At 46.1% G+C, this 22,794-nt stretch overlaps 1 protein-coding gene and 1 non-coding gene across 2 annotated transcripts; one reads left to right on the forward strand and one right to left on the reverse strand.

Annotated features, from left to right (window-relative positions):
- The first annotated feature begins 7,952 nt into the window (after positions 1 to 7,952).
- Positions 7,953 to 8,084, forward strand: LOC123803270 (small nucleolar RNA SNORA67). The gene has a single exon (XR_006782805.1). It is a non-coding gene; the product is annotated as a small nucleolar RNA SNORA67 (small nucleolar RNA).
- Positions 8,085 to 9,538: 1,454 nt separating this feature from the next.
- Positions 9,539 to 22,063, reverse strand: METTL2A (methyltransferase 2A, tRNA N3-cytidine). Its single transcript, XM_045814270.2, has 9 exons — positions 21,903 to 22,063; positions 21,604 to 21,695; positions 19,575 to 19,933; positions 17,596 to 17,645; positions 17,206 to 17,266; positions 14,766 to 14,905; positions 12,761 to 12,867; positions 11,290 to 11,355; positions 9,539 to 10,505 (listed from the first exon to the last, which is right to left on the reverse strand). Exons 1-9 carry the CDS (start codon positions 22,010 to 22,012, stop codon positions 10,351 to 10,353), a joined length of 1,140 nt encoding a protein of 379 aa, XP_045670226.2. The 5' UTR covers positions 22,013 to 22,063; the 3' UTR covers positions 9,539 to 10,350.
- Positions 22,064 to 22,794: the final 731 nt, after the last annotated feature.

Raw genomic sequence — 22,794 nt, forward strand, 5'->3', positions numbered from 1 at the left:
TTGAGATTCTCTCTCTCCCTCTCACTCTGCCCCTCCCCCCAGCTCACATGTGTGCACGTGCCCCTGCTCTCTCTGAAATAAATAAATAAATCTTAAAAAAAAACCAAAACCCAACTTCACCCTACAAGACCCTGCCTGAGATTCACCTGCTTATGACATCCTCCCTGAGAAGTCCTGCTTTTCTGTGCTCTGGGAAAATGGAATTTATAGCAAGAAACGTATAAATAGAAACCATTTGTGTAAGAATAAATGCAAAAGGATAGATTTTGTTCCTTGATGCCCTGGATGCTGCCATGGCAAACTCCTCACCCACAGACACCTCTCCCAGTTAGACCCCCCCACATGCATATATAAATGCTAACTACTTCACGCAACACTTCTTTCCACAAATATGTTTCCCTGAGGCAGTGTGAGTTGGACAGAGAGGGAAGGTGGAGTGAGAGGTTTACCCACATTTCTCTCTATCAACTCTGCCCCTGCATCTGGGAGGCTGATGCCAGCAAGATCACACGGTGACACACATGGGTCCTGAGCATTTCTGCTTTCACCGGTCCTCTCCTCCCTTCAAAAGAAACTCTTTAAACTGTTATCACACATACATGTTGATATAAAAACAAACAAGGCTGCCTTCACGATCATATATTCATTGATGTTACAGTCATTTTTTATTTTCTGGTTTTAAAATAAAATACATTGGCTAATTGAACATGATAAAAATTAATTAATTAATTAATTAATTAAAATGAAGGGGCACAGTCAGTTAAGTGTCCAACTCTCAGTTCAGCTCAGGTCATGATCTCAGGATGGTGAGATCCAGCCCCACAATGGGCTCTGGGCTCAGTGCAGAGGCTGCTTGAGATTCCCTCTCCCTCTGCCCTTCTCTCCTGCGTGCACATGGATGTGCCCACTCTCTTTTTCTCTTAAATAAATAAATAAATGTTTAAAAAAAAATGAAAACATTTCCCACGGCCCCCGAAGTACACTGTGCCCTAAAGATGTGCTCTGCTCCTCATGGAGAAGCTGACCTTGACTAAGGGGAAATACCTGAAATTTGTTGGAAGCCCAAAGATCTTACCTCCTCTTCTTCACAGCATTTTGGGACCTTGGCGAAGAAATGTAGATTAGTGCTTTCTGCTACAATCTCACCAACACTCACACAACAACACATGCTTATTCTCTCCAGGCCAAGGGATAAATCATTTGTCTAACTGCTAAATACACAACATATAATGACGTATATCTTACACAAAGGAGTCTTATAAGTACAGAAGAGCCCACTGACATTGGCATTCAATGCTGTTCTCTGCAAGGACTTAGGGTTGTGTTATGGGGGCCACTAGGGCTGCCAGATTATGTGTATTCTCTTACTTCTATCCAAATTACAGTTGAGAAAACTGAGACTCAGAGGAATCCAGTAACTGGGCCAACATGGTGTAGAGAACAGATGAAAGGGTGACCCCAAGATTTTGACCTCAGTCTGTGCTCCTATGAGTTGTTCTGGACAGTTTGAGTTTGAGGTGCCCAAAGGCCTTCCAGTGGAGAGAGAGGTCTAGGAGGTATTTAGATAAACTAGTTCACGGCTCAAGTGAGATCCTTAACTCATGACACAGATTAGAGAATTATCCAAATATGGTGGCTTTTGGCAATTCAAAGTGGATCATCTCATTCACTGTGTTGGTTTCACTGTGTCACCGGGCCAGTCAGCCAGTTTCCCTAGAGCTGTTTCTAAACTTTTTTTTTTTTTAAAGATTTATTTCATTATTTTTAGAGAGAGAGTGTGCATGCATGGGGGGGGGGAGGAGCAGAGGGAATGGGAGAGGGAGAGAAATCTCAGGCAGACTCCAAGCTGACCAGGGAGACTAACACAGGGCTCGATCTCAAGACCCTGAGATCATGACCTGAGCAGAAACCAAGAGTTGGACACTTAACTGACTGAGCCACCCAGGTGCCCCTGTTTCTGCACCTTTAAACCATTCTGACTGGTCCTCTCTCGGGAGCTGGGCAGCCTTGCTCCCTTGGTGGCTCTTGCTCCCAATCTTTCACAGGGATGGCTGGTTTCTGAGAAAAGTTTAAAGGGCACCTTCCATCCACAAGCTCGGGGCTTCCATCTCCAGACCCACTACTCCTCGCTGGATGAGATGACAGAATTTGACTTTCTTCACTTTGGTGCCTGACGTGCTCTAGGGACCAATTCCTGGGTGACATTCTATGTACTCACCCACCTGAGAAATATTTATTGAGCACCTACTATGTACCAGACATCACTGTAAGTACTGAGGATACAATTGTGATCAAAGTAGACAAAAATCCCTGACCCCAAAGAGCTCATGTCATAGTATAGAGGCAGGAGGCAGACAATAAAACATTAAGGACAATGCTGTGTGTCATGAGGAAGACAAAGCCGCATAATGTGGTAGGACTGAGGGCAGGGAGAGGGCTCTAGGGGGTGGTGGTGACACTGGTCAAGGGCATCAGCAGAGAAGGACTCTCACAAGTCAGGGGACATTCGATTTGAAACCTGGGTGAGGAGAAGCCACAAGTCATAGGAAGGTGGGGTACATGCAGGGCCCCGACGGCAGGAGCAGCAAGTCCTGACGGGTCTGGGCATGGCCTGTCTGGAAAGCCCGCCTGTCAGGAGAATGGAGAAGGGGCTTGGAAAGTCAGGAAGACCCAGGGTGGGCAAGAAGGCCCCACCCAGGGCAACCAAGGATCAGCTGACAGGTGGGAAGGGAAAAGTAAGTCAAGAGAACACCACTCTTTCCTAAGGAACCGGAAAGAGGGAGGAAGAAGGAACAAGAAGGAAGCAACAGCAAGACTGCCTACACAATTTGCCCAGCCCTTTGTTAAAACTTATCAAGAATTTCCAGATGGCAACATAAGGGGAACTGAGCCTCGCTGGGCCCCTCTGAGGACCTGGCCGTCGCGACAGAACAGGACACCGCCCCTGATGCCGGCCCCCGCCACGTGGAGCCCGTCCCGGGAAGATGAGCCACAGGTCCTCCCTGCACCCCAGGGGGTGCTGAGCCTCCCAGACAGGGCCGAGCGCAGGGTCAAGGTGGTGGATTACATTTTTCTGTTTTGAAAAAAAATGTTGCAAATTGGACAATGTTGCCAAACCAACACAACTTAGGTAGGTGATTTCGTGGACTCTCTGTCATTGTCTGACACTTCTGAAATCTGCCGTGTTTTTTCCCTCTGGAAGGTTGGGGCGGCTGGTGGGTAGAGGTGGGGCCAGTGCCTTTTCTCCTCCTCCACCCCCACATGGCAGGCCGCAGGGCTGACCTCTGAGCAGGTGTAGCACTTTCCAGACAGGCACAGTCGGTTGGAGCCAAGAATGTTTAAACCCATGCATTATGTCAAATACCATTTATATCAAAATACCCCTCCTTCCTCTTAGGCTAATTACCTTACAATTAACACTAGTCGTCTGACCTCGGTAAACCATGTATCCCCCCCGAACATCATCTGTAAAATGGAGATAATTACACTTATATTTCACAGGGGTGCTGTGAGGATTAAATTATATGAAAAGCTTTTTAAAGAGTATTAAGCTCTAAACAAAAGCCAGTTAACGTTACTGCAAATCTGCTAGCAGCCACCTCATCGTGGCGGATGGGGGACCTCGGTTCAGCCGCGGCTTGACAGAAACCTCGGGGCCACCTGACTCCTGGGCTCTAGTGTATTCTTAACAATCAGCTTCTGATCTTCAGTTTGTCAAGCAGCTTCCTCTCCTTGGGGGAATCCCCTCGCCTTTCAGTTATGTTCGAGATCACAGGTCAATAATCCTGGCTTATGTGCAACAGAGTCTCTTGAGTTGGGCTGGCTTTGTTAATTTTAATAGTCCCTAGATGAACCGAGAGGAATCCACCCCTGCACCTGAGGGTCGGTAGGAGACAGGTAATCATTCTTACTCATTTCTGAGTACACAGTGCACCTGAGTAATACTCTCATTAAAAACTGCTTGAAGGCAGACACATTTATGACAAGAGTGAGCAACGCAACACTCCCACACTGTGGGCCGGAGAACGTGGGAGTCTACCCCAGCCCTCTTGCCTGTGTGGTGGCTGTTCCTGCTGCCTAGAAGGCTCTTCGCTCTGACACGCACGAGGGAAGTCACCTCCTCCAGGAGACCCCCATCTTAGAGGACTCTTTCCTCCGCTCCCCGCCTCTCCGTCTGTCTACCGGCTCAATTCTTCCTGGCACATGCCTACCTGATTCAAGTATTCTGGGCTTCTTTGGAATCTCTGCGACCTAATGTGAGCTCCCTGAGAGCCGTGACTCTGCTGTGTTTGCTGTGGGGTTTCTAGACTTACGGTTCAGAGCCTTTGAGCAGCAACGGGATCCAGCTAGAACTTGGAAGATTCTTTTGTTTTCTTTTCTTTCTTTTTCTTTTTTTTTTAAAGATTTTATTTATTTATTTAACAGAGAGAGAGAGAGAGACAGCCAGCGAGAGAGGGAACACAGGCAGGGGGAGTGGGAGAGGAAGAAGGAGGCTCCCAGCGGAGGAGCCTGATGTGGGGCTCGATCCCAGGACACGCCCTGCAGCGAAGGTAGACACTTAACAACTGAGCCACCCAGACGCCTCGAGATTCTTTTGTTTTCACTGCATTTATTTATATATTTTTGAGAGAGAGAGAAAGAGAGAGAGAGAGAGAGAGAACACGAGCTCAGGGTGGGGAGAGGCACAGGGAGAGGAGAGAATCCAAGCAGACTCTGCACTGAATGTGGAGCCTGACACAGGGCTCGATCTCATGACCCTGAGGTCGAGACCTGAGCCAAAACCAAGAGTTGGACGCTTAACCTTCTGCGCCACTCAGGTGCCCCCCATTGTATTTATTTTTTAAAATACCTTCTGTTGGTGCCCCTGGGTGGCTCAGTCATTTAAGTGGCTGACTCTTGATTTCAGCTCAGGTCATGATCTCAGGGTCCTGGGGTCACCCTGAGCTGGGCTCCCTGCTCAGTGGGGAGTCTGTTTGAGGATTCTCTCTCCCTCTCCATCTGTCCCTCCTCCCACTTGCACTGCACACTCTCTTTCTCTAAAATAAATAAATAAATAAATCTTAAAAAAATACCTTCTGTTAATGACAAGTGATAGTTGTTTATTTATAGTAGTGATTTAAAGTTTCCTTTCAAAATAAATTTAAGAATGTCAGTCATTTTATTTTTATTATTATTTTGTGGGGGAGGGGCAGGAGAAGGAGAGAGAGAATCTTAAGCAGGCCCCACACGCAGCGCATGAGCCCGATGTGGGGTTCGATCTCACAACTCTGAGATCATGACTTGAGCCAAAATCAAGAGTTGGACTTTTAACTCATTAAGCCACCCAGTGTCCTAGGATATTTTAAGTTTTAATGGAGAAATCCAAACTCAGAGAAAGGAAGGAGTGAATGCAATGTGGGGCTCACCTCAGGGTGAAGATGCCAAGTTTGAGCCTTTGTCGAGGGTACTGGCCTCCGTGTCTTAGGGCACCCTCCCCACCCCACCCCCCCGGAGCATGGGCTCTGACTGTGGCTGTTTGCTCTGTGACTTGCTCATACGTGGTGTTCCATTGACTATAGAGGTGAGATGATGTGTCATCTCGGACCTAGAAATTCACTGAAATAATGTGAGGCGGTCATGGTGCCCTGTTCTAGCGTTTTCACCTGTGAAACCTACTGCCAGTGCTTCTTCCACCCGTTACCCAAGGGTCTCAAATCAACCTGCGAGCCAGATTAAGAAGCGTACAGAAGAGCCTGTAACGCATGGATGCAGCCGGGCTCTGAAAATAGTAGCCGAAGCCACAAACCAGAGAGCAGACCTTTGTGAACAGACTCAGAGAAGTGGTTTGTCCTAAGCTCATCTTTTAAGCCACAGATACAACTCCCCACTATTACTAAAGGAACATCTTGAGGCAAAGACAGGAATCAATTGGAGGAAAGTAGGATCTCTTAATACCTTAGTTTTCCTTTTCCTATTCCGTTGCCAAGGCCCTCATTTGCCAGCCGGGGCACAAGAGAGTGTGGACTGACCGAAGGCCGGTCATGGAGCCAACGCAAAGCAGAGGTCTGACAGCATTAGCAGAGGCCGGGCTCAGGATGAAGCATACAAACTAGGAGACGAATTTCTGATGATACATGGGTTCGCAGTACAAGAACTCACGCTCTCCAGGTGTGACACCCTGACCCCGGGCCCCACCTTCCCCAATGTGGCCAGATTCCAGTGGTTCCAGGCCACCTGTCTCAAATTGAGCTGTTGTTCATTTTTCAAACACCATCGAATTTGTCTCCTCAGCCAAATTACGACGACTTAGGCAGATCAGTCGGTTTCAGAAACTTCTCCATGAGACCTGAGTCTAAACCACATAACTTCCTGAGTGGCTTTGCGCGTGACACTACCTTCCCAGCCAACGCAGCACTTTTCTCGCACCAAGAATATCAAGACATCAGACCTGAAAATGCAAAATACAAACTGGTGGGTGCCAGAGGGGAAGGACAAAATGGGTGACGGGGGGAGGGCGGTGCAGGCTTCCAGGTAGGGAATGATTAAGTCACGGGGATGAAAGGCACAGCATTGGGAATATAGTCAATGGGATGAGAACTGTGTTGTGTGGTGACCACAGTAGCTCCACTTTTAGCTGACATAGCATAAGGTAGAGTTGTGGAATCACTATGTTGTACACCTGAAACTAAACGTAACACTGTGCGTTGACTGTATTTAAAAAAAAAATACAAAGAGATACCGTTGGGAGTCAGACCCATAGGCCAGACAGTCTGTGCGTTTTTGAGTGGCACCAAGGCCATACTTTAATCTATCCTGACCGGGTTTAATTGTCCTCTGACCATTATTAGCAATTCCAAGGCTAAAAAGTTATGTCAAGTCCCTTATGGAGTTTAAGGTAGATTAAAAAGGTAGACAAGATTAAAAAGTCAGAGAGCAAGGGAAGAGAGTTTAGCAGATTACAGAGAAGAAAGGAGAGCAGCAGGCAGGAATAGGCTCATTTTTGTACTTAAAGCCCAAACCCCAAGCCAGGTGGCCCGAAGATGGAGTAAAACCTTTTCCTGTTACTTTGAAATGCCTCAGAGGTGCCAAAGGAAGGTCTTTAGTGGATCATTTAATACATCTGTTCTTCCTTCCAAAAGATAAATGAAACACCATTCCAGTGACTCAGTCTTTTACGGTTTTAAGTACATTCAGGGTAATGGAAGAGACAGGAAGCTCCCTCCCTCCCACCCGTTAAAACTCACTAATGAAGCTAAGCACGGTAGATGTGAGTGCAAGGGTGGAGGGGTGGTGTGTATGTGCGGGCGTTGTTGGACCCAGGGCAGGGTGAGGAGGGTGTCTGTGCGAGGCAGGGAGCTGTGGCGATAGTGACTTTGAGCGGGGTTTCAGAGCCCGAGAGGTGAGGCGGCCTCCACGTGTGAGTGGTGGCGAAGGGAGGAATATTACATATGAGGGCACTGGCCCAACGTACTGAGAGTCATGGGAGCTTGGGATTGTTGGAAAAAGAAACCACAAGTACAGAGAAGAATAAGAAGTAGAAGAAATCTTGTGTTGGATTGGAAGCGAAGGCATTGATCTGAACGGATGGTTCTCAATATATGTTTAAGTGTAGAAATACAGACACAAGTATGTGTGTGTGTACATACATGCAAATATCCTTAAGCTCCGTCCACTGAGGGGGGCTGGGAACAGGAACACCCCAAAAGCAATGAGCACACTTAGCTTGGTTTCAAAATACCTCTCTGCACTAAAAGAAACCAGAACTCCTTGGGGGAAATGGCAGATTCAGACTGGGGCAGAGAAACGGTAAGATGAGCTCGGAACAACTTGTGCTTGAAGTGCTCAAAGAACAACGAGGAATCACAAGGTCACAGAAGTTCTGAAGGGGCCCCCACTGGTCAAATCTGGGGTAACACGAGCACCCAAATAATGAGAGTATATATAATGACCATTAAATAAAAACAGAAATCTGAGTCCATATTAATTATATCAATAGAAAAAAGAAAGCTTTCCTAGTAGCAAATTGGAATAAAATCTGGCATGCCTTGGGTTGCTGGGGGAGAGGGGATGTGTTTTCCTTCACCTTCCTTTGGCTGCCTACATGCACTTCAATCCCTTCTGGATAGACTGTGTCCCCTTCTCATTCTCATGCTGACGTGTCTTCTCCCCTGACCCAGGCCAGAGGCACTGATGTGCGGTAGGTTTCTTTACTCATCAACTATGACCTTCCCACCAACAGGGAAAACTGTATCCGCAGAATCGGTTGTGATGGACGATTTGGCCTTAAGGGTGTGGCTAATAACATGGTAACAGAAGACAAGACGATTCTCCGAGAGACACCGAGACCTTCTACGACACCTCCATTGAGACACCCCTCAATGTTGCTGATCTCATCTGAGGAGCTGTCCTGCTACCTAGCCCTACCCAGGGTTCAGTCTGGGGGGACTGAAGAGGAGCAGGGGCGGGGAGGGAAGGGAGCCAAGGGGTGGACATCTTGTCATTCTTTTGTTCTTTGAATAAATGTCACTTTTGAGGCAAAAAAAGAAAAAAACAGACAAAAAAAAAAAAGAGAAAGCTTTCCTTATAGAATGCCAACCAATAAATGGAGAAAGAATGGCAGTGTTAGAAGACACTCACAGGCTACCATCATAGTAGTAATTCAACCAAGAAAATGCAACACACATGCCAAACCAGGGAGCAAAGTGATGAGGAATGGGTTATTTACCCGATATCAAAGCACAACCCCACAAGATGATTAACTTTCAGTGGGGAAACCCAGCAGATACCACTAAGTGATCAAGGTTAACATCACCAACAGGGTAAGTCAAAATCATGTTATCCCGATAGCGTGTAATGGGAGGAGCACAGCATCACTTGATATTCCTGCCAGAAATGTGTAACTTGGAACCAAATCATGAGAAAGCATCAACAAACCCAAATTGAGGGACAGTCTGCGAAATAGCCTGTAATCTTCAAAAGTCAAGCTCATTAAAACAAACCTGGATTGTCCCAGACTATAGGAGACAGAGACATGACTACTAAATGCAACTTTTTTTCTGGTGATAGAAGATATTATTGGGGCCATTGGGAAAATTTGGTTATCTGTGGGTGGTAGTGTTTTCAGCTTAATTTTTACTTCTGATGGATTTATTTGGTGATATAGAACATCTTCAGCTATAGGCATTATGCATTAAAATAGGCAGAAATGTTGGGACATCACGTTGCAACCTACTCTTAAAAAATCATTCAGAAAAAAATGGACTATTCTTGCAATATTGTTGGTAATTGGTACTGTCCTTTAAATTTGAAATTATCAAGGGCGCCTGGGCGGCTCAGTCAGTTAAGCATCTGACTCTTGATTTTGGCTCAGGTCACAATCTCGGCTCAGGTCATGATCTCAGAGTTGTGAGATGGAGCCCCACGTCTGGCTCTGAGCTCAGCAGGGAATCTGCTTGAGATTCTCTCTCCTTCTGCCCCCCCCCTCCCCGGCTCTCTCTCTCAATCCTTGAAGTTCTCTCAATTCCTTTTGTGTCAAACATTAAAGGACACAATTAAAAAAAAAATGAGACAATTTTGCTAAAAGTCAAGATCCTTTTAATTTTTTAGAAAGAGGTTAGAGGGGAAACAGTGCTTAAAATTGCACAGAACTAAGGTTAAGTGGAGACCAAGACCAAATAAATATACAACGAGGACTCGTTCTGATGCTTTTTAAAGCAGTGTTTTGAGTCAGGTAAATATCCAAAGAAAGATGAATCTTCTTGATGTGCTTCTCACTGAATGAAACTTTTATTCACCTTTGTACGTATCAACTGCCTAACCTAGGTATCTGAACTCTGAAATAATTTAATGCAACTCACAAATGACACTTTACCATATATAATACTTTCTTGATTTATTATATTCATATATAATAAATTCTTGATGCCTTTAAATTCATGATTCCCATGAGCATCTCAGTTATGACAAATTACGAAATGGAAAGAAAGATTCTTTAAGATCTCAAAGAAAGAAACCTGAGGAGGGGGCACCTAGGTGGCTCAGCTGGTTAAGCATCCAACTCCTGATCTCAGCTGAGGTCTTAATCTCAGGGTCTGGGGTTCAAGCCCGGTGTTGGGCTCCATGCTGGGCACGGAGCCTACTTAAAAAAAAGAAAAAAGAAAAAAGAAAAAAAAAACCTTGAGGAAAGTATATATTAAAGGGTTTCACAAATATGAAGGACAATTATTAGCATCTTCATAAAAAACAATTTGTCCTAGGTTCAAGGTTCAAGTCTGAATCCTTGAACTTTCTAAGATCAACAAGACACCATTTGTGAATGTTCTTTTTAAAAAGACTCCAATGAACTTCTACCACGTCGGGAGCAGGTGCCTCTCAGCCAGCACCAGACAGAAGAGGCTTGCGATATTTGCACTGAATCCAAACCCGGTACATTGTCAGCTGTTTCCCTCGGTTCACTTGCAATCGGCGATCCACCAGGTTCTGAACCTTTTCCAGTCCAGCGGTAGTGAAAAGCGTATCCAGCTCCTCTGGTTTGGAAGAGAGATGTTTATGTATTTTCCGCTGAAGAAAAAACATTGTGTACCACTTCCTATGTTTAATGGGCTCCGTGAGACCGTTTTTATTTATGTATTTTAAGTGGCTTTAGTCGGGCTGTTTATTTATAAATGCAGTAGCATCTTGGTAACAGCAAGTTCACATTTAAATGGGGGAAGCCGAACCATCTGGGAAGGGCAGCTTGGTATCCAGAGGGAGAGCCTAAGAATCGGCTGATGGGGACGAATTTTCAAGAAGGGCTATATGGACACCTTAAGATTACATGCAAAAATCTACATAAATGCAATGTCAAAGCCACTTTTTAGGGGAGAGGTTCTGCCACTTTAACCAAAGGCTCAAAAAAGTATGTGACACAATAAAGGGCCCTGGAATGGCAGTGGGCACGTGAGGCAGGGCAGGCCACAGAGGAGAGCCATGCTGGGTTACACCTGGAGCTGGGGAGCACCCAGCCTTCGGGGTGACACCAGCTACACTGAAGTCTTGCAAAATGGGGTAGGTTTCCTGTTTCGGACAAAGTGATGGAGAGGAAGAGCAGAGAGCAGAAGGGCCATGTGGGGGGCTGAAGGCTCCTGTAAGTGGAGCCTGCTTGGAGAACAGTGAACAGGTTCCGCGTGGCTGAGCGCAGAGTGACGAAGGGCAGGAAAGGGCTTCTGAAGGTGGGAGGGGCCCCACGTCTCACTTCTGAGAGTACATGGAGCAACGTTTGGGCTGGTGTTTGGGGATGACTGTCATACATAAAGATGAGCGTTTTCATACCTTGTGTGAAGAAGTAAACTCTAGTACCGTCACCTCTCACATAGAAATTTTCAGACAGACATTGACCTGTGAAGCGACGTGATAGAAATCAGAGAAACTTCAAAGCACTTCTTTGGATTTCACTGCCAATCAAATGTGCATCATGATACCAATTTCTTGGGTAGAGAACAGAAGCCTTTCTTGGCTACTCTGGACACCTTGCAGGAATCTGTAATTTCTCTGTTACAAAGGAACGGTGCTTTGGAGAGCAGCCCCAGTGGCGCCATCAAACCTCAGTGTTCGATCACACGCGATCCTCAGCCTTCTGTTCTCGAGCCGTTTCATGTTGCAAACGTTTTGCCCCCCCCTTAAATAAATACCACATACTCTTTGTAAAACAAAAATAAATAAATAAAAGCCAAGGACTGTAGCTAGACTGAAGGGAAGGAAATCTGAGCCACAGGACCATTTCCCACGTCTCTCCACGCGTCCACACACACTCAAAATACAGCCCGCGTGCTGTTTTTATCACGGACACTCTTCTCTCTGCTGCCACGCCCTCTGACCGAATGTCATTTACCACCCTGGTAGGTAATCCTACGCCTTCAGAATGTCAATATAATCTTACTTGCTTTACTTTGCTTATTTCTCCCCAGCCACTCCTGTATGTGCGACCAAGTTTAAAATAGTCATCTGCACACTGCTTTTCTCATCTGGGAATGCAGAACGGAAACCCCTCCAGGATTGCCGGTGTGGGGTCCAACCGCCTCATGCGGCAGGCACAATGCTCCCCTCTCCAGAGGCACTCACTGTGTTTCGAAGATTCTGCCTACACACATATTCCATGCTAGTTCTTGAGTGATTCCCCAAAGGACTGTTCGACAGTAGATGATACCAGTGTGCTTACAAAACCCAAAAAAACCCAAATACCATTTAACAACCTGTTATTTCTATCAGTAATAGACAGAAGTGTCTCTCCTTCTATGAAATGGCCAGCAGCAGGCTTAAGAAGTGGTTATCTCACTGGAAGTTTTGTTACCTCGAAGTTTGCTTTTGGCCATTTGGATGTACCCTTCTGTGAATCAACTCTAATATCTTCCTTCCCTGTTTTTTGGGTGGGTTGCTGATCTTCTCCTTATCAATTTGCCAAAAGGCCCTTGAAGAGCAGAGGTAATAATTAAGTCTTTATCTGTTCTAGGCACCCAAATTGTCTTTCAGTTTTTTAATGGCATCTTTTGCCAGACCACACTTAAAATTACTTATGTAACGAATCTTTTTCCAAAGGTAGCTATTCTAAAAGTTGCGGTCTTGGTTAGAAGATCTCTCCAATACCTAGATCATACAGATCTTCGAAAACATATTGCCCTTGTCGTGTATTAAGTGGCTTTATATGTGGAGCTTATGTTATATTCTCGAGTTTCTATTTGATTTCACTCACTTACAGGTCTATTCCTATGGCAAAACGGTTGTTTTGGTTATAGTAGCAAAATACCTTTCTTAAACCGAAGCTGAGCCATGTCATAGCGGCCATAATCTCGCAGAAGCATCATCCCTCCGGGCTTCAGAAGCCTGCTCAGCCTGTTGATAGCCTTCTGCATCCTGCGCGGGGCAGCAGAGAATGAAGATCAGGTCTCCTTAAGGACACGATTCCTTTTCCTTGCAGCATGTCTGGAAAAGCCAGTGGACTTCCTAACCCTGACACGAACTTTGACATCTCAGCTCCTCTGCTCTTGCTTCAGTGAGAACGGGAACACACACCCAAGCTTCTCAGGTGCCTTCTGCTGTCTGCTCACAACCGTGGCTTTGACCCACTCCCTTCAGTATGAAGAGGCCTGAGGATAACCTGCTTCCGTGGGAGGACCCCACTTATATACTCCATGTCTGGCTCACTTCCTACTCCACCCGAGATGGCCTCATGGGGAAGCCACCCCTGCACTGTGCTCCCGGGCCTCTTGGAGCACAGCCCTGAAAACCTGTGGTGAGGACTACTAGTCAGCTGACTCATCCGCCTGCCCCCAGGCCTGAGCGCTCTCAAGGCAGAGCCTGGACCTCTCCATTTGTTAAACGAAGATGAAACTTCAAGAACTTACAATTTACATGGTGAGTCAGTATGCAAACAGGTGCCCACGCGGAGCACTTTATATCCTGACTGCACTTGCCACACGCAGGCTGTTGCTGGTTTCGGCTGTACCAACCTCGGAAGTATCAGTGCTACAAAGTCTACTTAAATATTAACTAAAGAGTTTTTAATTTTCATGTTTTGTTTCAGTCCATGTCAGTTTTTAAGTTTGTAGCATTTAAACTTCCACTGATATTTTATCTATCAATCAAACTCTATACTCACAGCCCTGGACTTGGACTCACGACCCTGAGATCAAGAGTCGCACGGTCTACCAACTGAGCCAGCCAGGTGCCCCGAGACTTCTGCAGTTATGAATGTTTAGAACCACGCCTGGCCTTTGGGCTGTCCTGCACCTGCCTTTCTGCACGCTCACAATACCCTATCAGGTCAGATGACTCAGTGCTCTCCTCAAGGAAACTCAGGACAGAGACACTCACTCTGCTGGGTCTCTGGCTGATGCTGCTTCCTGGGGACAGTATCTCATCAGCACAGCTGGGTGCCCATGTCTACGAAGCTTTACCAGTCTCCTGCAGGGTTTAGCAACTGACTTTCCTTTCACCTAAACTTGATTGTATGGAATCTCCCCGTTTCCAAAGAACTTAAACATAAAGGAACACCTGAGTTAAGCTTCACTATAAATTCTGTGTTAATAAGCCTGGTTTACCAAAACCGTTTAAAAAACCCAATGAGCAGTGCCTGGCTGGCTCAGTCGGTAGAATGTATGGCTCTTGATCTCGGGGTTGTGGGTTCGAGCCCCACGCTGGGTGTAGAGATTACTTAAAAATAACATCTTATAGGTTTATTTATTTTTTTAAAAAGATTTTATTTATTTGAGAGAGTGAGAGAGAGAAACAGCACAAGTGGGGGTAGGGGGGAGGCAGAAGGAGAAGACTCCCCGCTGAGCAGGGCGTCTGATGCGGGGCTCGATCCCAGGACCCTGGGATCATGACCTGAGCCGAAGGCAGACGCTTAACCGACTAAGCCACCCAGGTGCCCCTTAAAAATAACATCATAAAGTAAAATAAAAAGGCCAATGAGGGGATGGTACCCAACAGCTGTGGCCCACAGCGTTCTGAACAGCAGGCTGAGATTATCGCAGACTGCCCCACGCCCCCACCAGAGACTGCTCCCCCATCCCCTGGGGATGCTCAACCCGAGCACCGAGAAGAACCAACCACTGCAGCCAACAGACAGAGGTTTAGAGGCAAACAGGTTTAGGAAAAGGGTTGAGACACTTGTATCACTTTGACAGAGTGGCTTTTCCCGGCCTCTCAGATCATCCCACTTACTCAACTCAGGGTCCAACTCTGGTATCAAGGTCCGTGACCCAAGCTTTGTTTTTGTCACACTACTGGCTAAGGGACCTAAAACTTACTTGTCTGGAACAACCGCTGAAAGAACAAAGATGAGGATGATGATATCGAGGCTCCCCCTGGGCACTGGGTAACTCGTATCTTCATCACACAGATCGTGAACAAAGGCAAAGCACCGACAAGGATCATATGCGGAATTTGTCTGCAGACAGTTGAGAGACACATAGGTTAGACAATGTTCACACAGCCTCGAGGAAAGCTTATCTTGCTTTAAGTGTAACTGCTGCTACTGCCCGCTGAGGGTTATCGCTCACATCATGAAGGCATGCCTTCTATTCCAAGGCCAAGAATGGCGAACAATTCCAGGGAGGAGCCTGTAGAATCTAACTGGTATTTTTATTTTATTTATTTTTAACTTTTTTTTTTAATTTTAAAGATTTTAATTGAGAGAGAGAACGAAGTGAGTGAGAGCGCACAAGCAGGGGGAGAGGCAGAGGGAGAGGGAGAAGCAGACTTCCCTGCTGAGCAGGGAGCCCTTTGTGGGGCTCAATCCCAGGACCCTGGGATCATGACCTGAGCCTGAGGCAGACGCTTAAATGACTGAGCCACCCAGGCGCCCCTTTATTTATTTATTTTTAAAAAGATTTTATTTTTAAGTAGTCTCTGCAGCCAACATGGGGCTTGAACTTATAGTCACGTGCTCCACTGACTGAACCAGCTAGGGGCCCCAACAGGTTTTTTTTTTTTTTTTTAATTTTATTCATTTATTTGAGAGAGAGAGCGCACGTGAGAGAGAGAGAGAGAATGAGCAGGGGAAAGGGGTAGAGGTAGAAGGAGAAGCAGACTCCCTGCTGAGCAGGGAGCGTGACATAGGGCTCTATCCCAGGATCCTGGGATCACGACCTGAGCTGAAGGCAGACGCTTAACCCACTGAGCCACCCAGGTGTCCTCCAAACTGTACTTTTAAGTGGAATGTTTGGGGGTACCTGGCTGGCTCAGTCAGTAGAGCATGTAACTCTTGATCTCAGGGTCATGAGTTTAAGCCCCACGTTGGGGGTAGAGCTTACTTAAAATTAAAAAATTAAAAATTATTTTTTTTTTAAATAAAATGAATGGGAGGTGCCTGGGTGGCTCAGTTAGTTAAGCATCTGACTCTTGATTTTGGCTCAGGTCATTATCTCAGGGTTGTGAGATCGAGCCCTGCGTTGGGCTCCATGCTGGGCATGGAGCCTGCTTAGGACTCTCTCTCTTTCCCTCTGACTCCAGCCCCCACACCCCCCTCTCACACTCACACTCTCTTAAAAAAAAAAAAAAAAAAAGAAAGAAAAAAAAGAAAAGGAATGTTCTTGATTCTACTTGTACTCTTTACTCTGATGCACAAAGTTAGATTTGAGGACTGGAAAGTGATCAGGAAGTAAATGACCACAAGGAAAAAGAAAAATCTCATCAGGAGAGAGAGAAAACATATTGACATTTAAACATTTAAAAGCAACAACTCCCAACCCAATTGTAGCATATTACACAGATCACAGAATTCTCCAGGAAAACCTATTAGATGTGGAAAATTTAATTTTATACATTTTATTGTCATAAAATTAACTAAAGAAAAAGATAAATAAAATTAACTAGAGACAAGCCTCAATATTCACCTGGTCTAGATCCATAAAAGTAACTCACTCCAGAAAGACACGGAACTACCAATTCCAGAGCTCCTGTGCTAGGAGCACTAGACATGATCGTAACACATTTTAGGGTAATTTCTCTTGCCATATCTCTCTTCTCCAAATATGTGACTTCGTTCCTCATTGGCCACAGCTAATCCAAACAGGGCAAGTAGATTATCAGCTGGGCTGGGTCAACCAGACTCTTTCTGGAGACTTTGGAATCAGGAGAAGTCATTCTGGTGAGGCTCTGAGAACGCCTGAACAGGGTGAATGTGTAAGGGGGCAAGCATGTAGGGGTCGTATGAAAAACCGATTACAGAAAGCTGGTCTGTAAAGAGGAAAACAAAGGAAAAATGGGCTCTGGGCTATGCGAGATAGGAAACCATGAGCTTGAGGGAGGTATTGTGACAGGAACAGGAGAGAGTGGCAACATCTCACCAGCTAGCCAACCTGCCTTGGTACCTGCCATCTTTTCAGGGCTGAATGACAGCCTTGGCTACACTTTACGCCCTTGGGTTCTATGACCTTCTCTTTCACTGATTGAGTTTGTCTAGGTGTTTCTGTGACTTGTAACTCAAAGAACCTGGACCAGTAATAATCTTCTCATTTTAATCCTTAAAACCTACGTTTGGAGAGGTCAGGAGACCTGCCCAAAGTTCCAGACCTGCCCAAAGGTCCCACATTCACGCTTGGTTCTTTCCTCTATTCCCGGCTGTTTCAGTCATCTTTTACTTTCAGACCACATAAGAATAATAAAAATTTGCTAGAGACCTTGATTTTTAGGAGACCCTCTCCCCTTTAACCACTGAAAATTACAGATAGGACCCACTGCACTTACCTGGACCAGTTCTACAGCTGTGGATGAAAAATCACAACAGTAAACAAAGAGTCCCGGATCACTGAAATGGGCAGAAAAAACCACAGAACAATTCAGACTATAAACTGAATTATGTCTCTTCTCTTCCCTGTGTAGCAAAGTTAAAATATCAAAGGCACCATATATTAGCAGTGGAACAGGTTTTGAAGCTCACCAATTTTCCTGATGACAAAGGTAACTTAGAAATCAAAGTAAATCAAAACCATAAATGGAGAATGCAGAAATTGACATCTCCTGTCACCCATGGTTCCCAATAACCATTATTACCAGTTTGCTGCAGTAAGTTTTGAGAAACAACACACCCCTTTCTCCTTTTTGCTGTCTTATAGTTAAACTTTACAACATACTTACTTGTTAGTTTGTAAAATCGGAAAGACTGTGTTTCCCACACCACAACCAACCTGCAGACAGAAAGGAACTTTTAGTTACAGAACTTTCCAAAGAATTAATTCCTTAGAGCTAGATAAATAATCAGCAGTAGATAATCTTGCTTAATTGTATTAGTAGGGAAGTTGCAGTGACCAGAGCTGAAGAGTACCCACGACATTCCCTGAACTCGACAGCAGGAAGTCTAAAAGAGGTAGCTGTAAAAGACAAGAGCATGGGCTCCCCAAAGCAGAAGGGAGCTGGTGTGGAAAAAAGGAGATGGATTGCTTTTACTTTTTGAGTTTCAGCAAATGGTCCTATAGATGAAATTTTTTTTCTCTTCAGTATTTATTTGTCTTCCTTGTCAAACCCTGAGCCAACCACTTTCCCCAGGCTGCCTGGGGAGGTGTAGGAAAAAGAACATACAGGGCAGACGGGACATGGGAGAAAGACCTATGGGAGGTGGAGACAGCTCCTGCCCATGACGAAGAGGATAAGGCCACCATCAGGCCAAAAAAGTCCCATGGCCTCTGAGAGGGCAAAACCCAGAATGGCGTAGGAGAAGAGCTGTGGCTTCAGAGAGGGGTTCCTGGCATAACCAATGATGAGGCTCCCAAACACAGTCCCAATTCCAGCCCAAGCCAGCCACCCCGACCGTGGCAGCCTCAGCCCCAATGAACTTGGCTGCTGTGTCAATGACCCTTGAAATGGCACCGGTTTGGAAGCTGCAGCTGGTAATAAGTGAGGTCAGGGGACGTGGGGTTGCCAAGCTGCTAGGCTCTCATCTGTCAGTGTCTCGGGTGGTTTTAGCACCACTGCAGTGATGGGCTCAACAGCTGAGAGGTGCTCCTGACCAAGAAGGGGGTGGAGACGAACTCTGCACAGGTGCACATTTTAAGGCATGAGGAGCCCGGCAGGAGAGCTGCTCCCAGTACAGAGAAGACAGATGACATATTTTCTTACTGAATTGAACTATATCATTATTGGAAACATGTCTCTCAAGACTAAGCAGGAAAATTCATGAAAAAGGGACCATGGATTACATTGTCCTAAACACGGTGCTGGGTTTGCTAATAACAGTGACCATTTGGGGCTGGGTGTCTGACTCTTGGTTTCGGCTCAGGTCATGACCTTGGGGTCATGGGATCAAGCCCTGCATCAGGCTCTGTGCTAAGTGTGGAGTCGGCTAGAGATTATCTCCCTTTCCCTCTGCTCCTCCCCCTGCTCTCACACATGCTCTCTAAATAAATGAAATCTTTAAAAACAAACAAAAAACCCCAAACCCAAAAAGGACAGTGACCATTTACTAAGGGCTTACTATATGCCAGGCATTATTTTTAGCCATTTTATGTCATTATCTCAATGTATGTAATTTTCACAACTACTATGAGGCAGACAGAGAGGGAGAAGTCCCCTTCTGCTTGGGGAGGGGAAGGGACTAGTAACAAGATCAGGCTAGAGGACTCAACCCCAAGGCGAATTAGCTTCCAGGGGAGTGTATGGTCACCACCTAGACATGTTTCCAGGTCTAGCCTTGCCTCAGCAACACCACCCACACGAGGAAGACAAGAATTCTCCCATGCCTGAGAAGCAGGCACCATTGCAACTAACCTCTCCCCTTCCCCCCACCCCCATCTTATAAGAGAAGTAAAGGAATTTGTCTTGTGACTTGGGACTCTGTTCTGACAGGTACAGCAGATGCTACAACGTTCAGATGCAATAGGATGTTCCCAGGTAGCACTTCAGGTGATCTACCTTTGTTTGCCACAACCACCAGGTATCTGGTCTGAATGTAGGACATGTCATTAGTTCAAAAATGGAGGCGTTTCTAGGCCAACAAGAGAGTCAAGTCTAGTCACCTTCCTCCGACAGTATCACTTTTGTTGTCAGCCTCCCTGCGCCACCCGCATGTACAACAGAACCACCTCAGGAACCCCAGTATCAGGACAACGGAGGGGGGTTACCTCGAGTATTCTGTAGCTGGCTGAGGATCCAGGGAACTCATCAGCACAGATTTCCAGGTGACTGAATTTCTGAGTTACGTCTTCTTCCACGGGAGGCATCTGTGGTTTACATCCCAAGCTATCTGAAGAGCACGTGTGCTGTTCTTCTATTCTTAAACCAGGTCCATCCTCCTTGCTCCTACCTTCAGGTACTTCACTCCTCTTGTTCTCTGAGAGCCAATCATTCAAGTCATTTTGGTTCGGGCTAGGTGCCAACTCTGGGAATTCAGTGAAAAGCCAATGTCTATCCTTGAAAAATCCGTTTTCGTGGATTTTGTAGAACTCATTCCAGTATTTGTGGGCATTGATTTCATAATCAACTGTAAATATTAAAGAAAGAATTTTAAAAACTCTCAATCTCCTAATATTTTATGTGTCCCTAATGTCAAATGTCATCCTGCTTCACTGAACGTCATTTTATACTAAAAGTATCCTCAAGTGGAGCCATAATCTCAGAGCGGGAAATCTTGTAGTCCTGCCACCTACCCTACCTGAATTCCCTCTGTGTCTTGTCCTTCTAGGGAAGAACTTCTATCAGGGAACTTACTACCAATTCTCCACCCATGTCTTTGGGTGGAAAAAAAGAAAATTCTAACATTAAGCAAAAAAAAAAAAAAAAAAAAAAAAAAAAATCTGTCTTCTGGTCAGAAAGTCCTACTATTTCTTAGGGCCATACAGAACAATTCTTTTGTATGTAAGGGCAGTTATTTTCCCCTCTAAATATTCTCTTTTACAGGAGAAATGTCCCAGGTTCTTCAGTCATTCCCCATGGGAACTCACGGGTTAATGACACACTCAGCTCTTCTTTAAATATACTCCTCTGTCTGTGGTTCTTTATTGAATGTGGAGCTAAGACATGAATTCAATACTACTAACAGATCCTAAACACAGGAACAAGGCTAAAAGGAAAGGAGAAATGCTGACAAGAAGAAAAAACGTCTTCGGATGAGAAGTTTTGATGAAAGAGGACAGGAGAGACTTCAGAAGGGTAGACTGTTTCCACTGTAGTTTAAGGTGATCAAAGCAGTGGACAGTCCTAGACTGCAGTTTTCTGCTCTTTGCCAATATAGGACCTTGACCAGTGTAATAAAAGAAAAAAAATCTAAGAAATTGGATTTTAGTTCTGCCACTCCTACTACTAACTGCTTACCTCTGAGTAAGGCACTTAATGTCCTGTGGTCCAAGTTTCTTTAACTGCAAAAAGAGGATATTGGACTACATGATTTTCAAAATCCCTTTCAACTCTAACTTGCTTTGATCTAGTCTCTGTCAAACTACGTAAGGTGAATATTTTGTAACTGGAATCTTCTAATTGTTATAGTGAACTGTGGGATACTACTCTCCCAGTTTCTAGTCCTACTTTCAATTGTCTTTTGGGACATAGGCTCAGCCAGGCCTAGTCATAGTATCTAGAGATATTTTGCAGTGAAACCATCCAACTGTCCAGAACGGGTCTCTTTTTCTTTCGCCACACTTACCTACATACACTCTTCTTCACCCAGCTTTCCTTGGCAGAAGCCCTAAATCCTCATGGCCATCATACCAGTCATTAGCTCCCTCCTCCCAAAATATTTAGAATCTGACCGCTAGAATCTAGCTTCAGTGACAACATCTCCTCAAAGTGTAATCATATAGACGAAGCACAGCCTCTAAGTCGATCGTGTGACCACACGGTTACTGTCGGCCAGTCATATTAATATGGGTCTATTCGGCGTTAACTAAAAACTAATCGCTAAAATATATACCAAGATACAGTTACTTCCTCTCAAACAGAGCCAAACCCAAAACTCCCTCTTCGCCCTAATAAGATTTTAGGGTGAACCTTTTTTCCATCCTAACCCATCTCCTCCCCTCCCGTGAACCCACCCCCGAGTTCGGGATCAGTCCAGTAACAAAGGGTCTTGGCGGTCTAGGTTCTCTGGCCTCTCTGGGAGAGGGCGTCTAGTAGTACGCTGACTGCTGATACCACTGAGGGCCCACCTAAGCGCACCTTGCTTCTCCTGGCACACCCGCTGGGTACTGTTCTCCCGGACTTTCCTCTCCGCTGCGGCGGCCTGCTCTTCCGACCACTCCACATTGTCCCTGGGAAAATCAAACAGGCAGCTTAGGGGCCTCACGTCCCAGCTGCGGGCAGGCTGAGTCGCCGGCCACGCAGCGCCTCTCCCGTGGAAGGAGAGCGCCTCGAGCAGGGCAGTGGGACTCGTAGCCGGCGGTCAGGGGCTTCTCAGAGCGCACGGGGCTGCGGGACAGAGGGCAAGCCGCAGGCCGGACGAGGGGTAGGGTGGTTACCAGGCATTATGGTGGAAGACGCGCGCCGGATCGCTCAGGAACCTGCTCCCAAACTGCTGCCTCTTCTCGCCGACCGCAGCCGGCGCACATTCAGTATAGGGGCCGGCCATGACACCGGAGCCGGATATGCCTACCTTTCTGTCGGGCGAAAACTTCCTGCGGAGCCACGCCCCCTCCGGAAGTCGCGGGATCTGGGCGGGAAAAGAGCAAGGAGGGGCGGGGCAGCTCTGAAGTCCCCCTTCTGGGTTGGAGCTGGAGCTCCGCCCTGTGGGGCGGGCCCTGAGCTGGAGAAGCTCTCAGGGGAGGGAGAGCTCGCCCACAGAATTTCTCTGAGCTGGCTTTTCCCCTGCAGGGAAGAGGGGGTGATGGCGGTGCAGGCCCGCAAGAAAGTGGGAGACAGGAATCCCTGGGTGGCTCAGTCGGTTAAGCATCTGCCTTTGGCTGAGGTCATGATCCCAGGGTCCTGGGATTGAGCCCCACTTGGGGCTCCCTGCTTCTGCCTCTGCCTGCTGCTCTCCCTCCTGCTTGTGCTCGTTCTCCCTCTCTTGCGAATAAATAAATAAAATCTTAAAAAAAAAAAAAAGCGGGAGACATTACGCTTGAGCCTCCTTTCTATGCTGGGATCCTCTAGCAGTTTCCTCAGTTTCCCTCAAGTTTTAAGACAGGAAAAACCTTGAATCACTTTGAGAATTAAGTGTGCCTAGTTCCATTTAGACCTGATGGCAGAAGAATTTGAGGAAGACAGCAAGCTGGGTGAGGAAATAATGGCAGTTTTCCAGCTTCTGTAGTCAGCTTTTCATAGTGTGAAAAGCTATGAAAAAGAATACTATTTTTCTTGGGGGGGGTATGGAATGAATTCTGAGAACATGAGGTTAATTTATATAATTATATA

The sequence above is a fragment of the Ursus americanus genome, chromosome 23 (genome assembly GCF_024610735.1).
Source record: "Ursus americanus isolate L20-20 chromosome 23, mUrsAme1.1.p, whole genome shotgun sequence".
NCBI classification, from domain to species: domain Eukaryota; kingdom Metazoa; phylum Chordata; class Mammalia; order Carnivora; family Ursidae; genus Ursus; species Ursus americanus.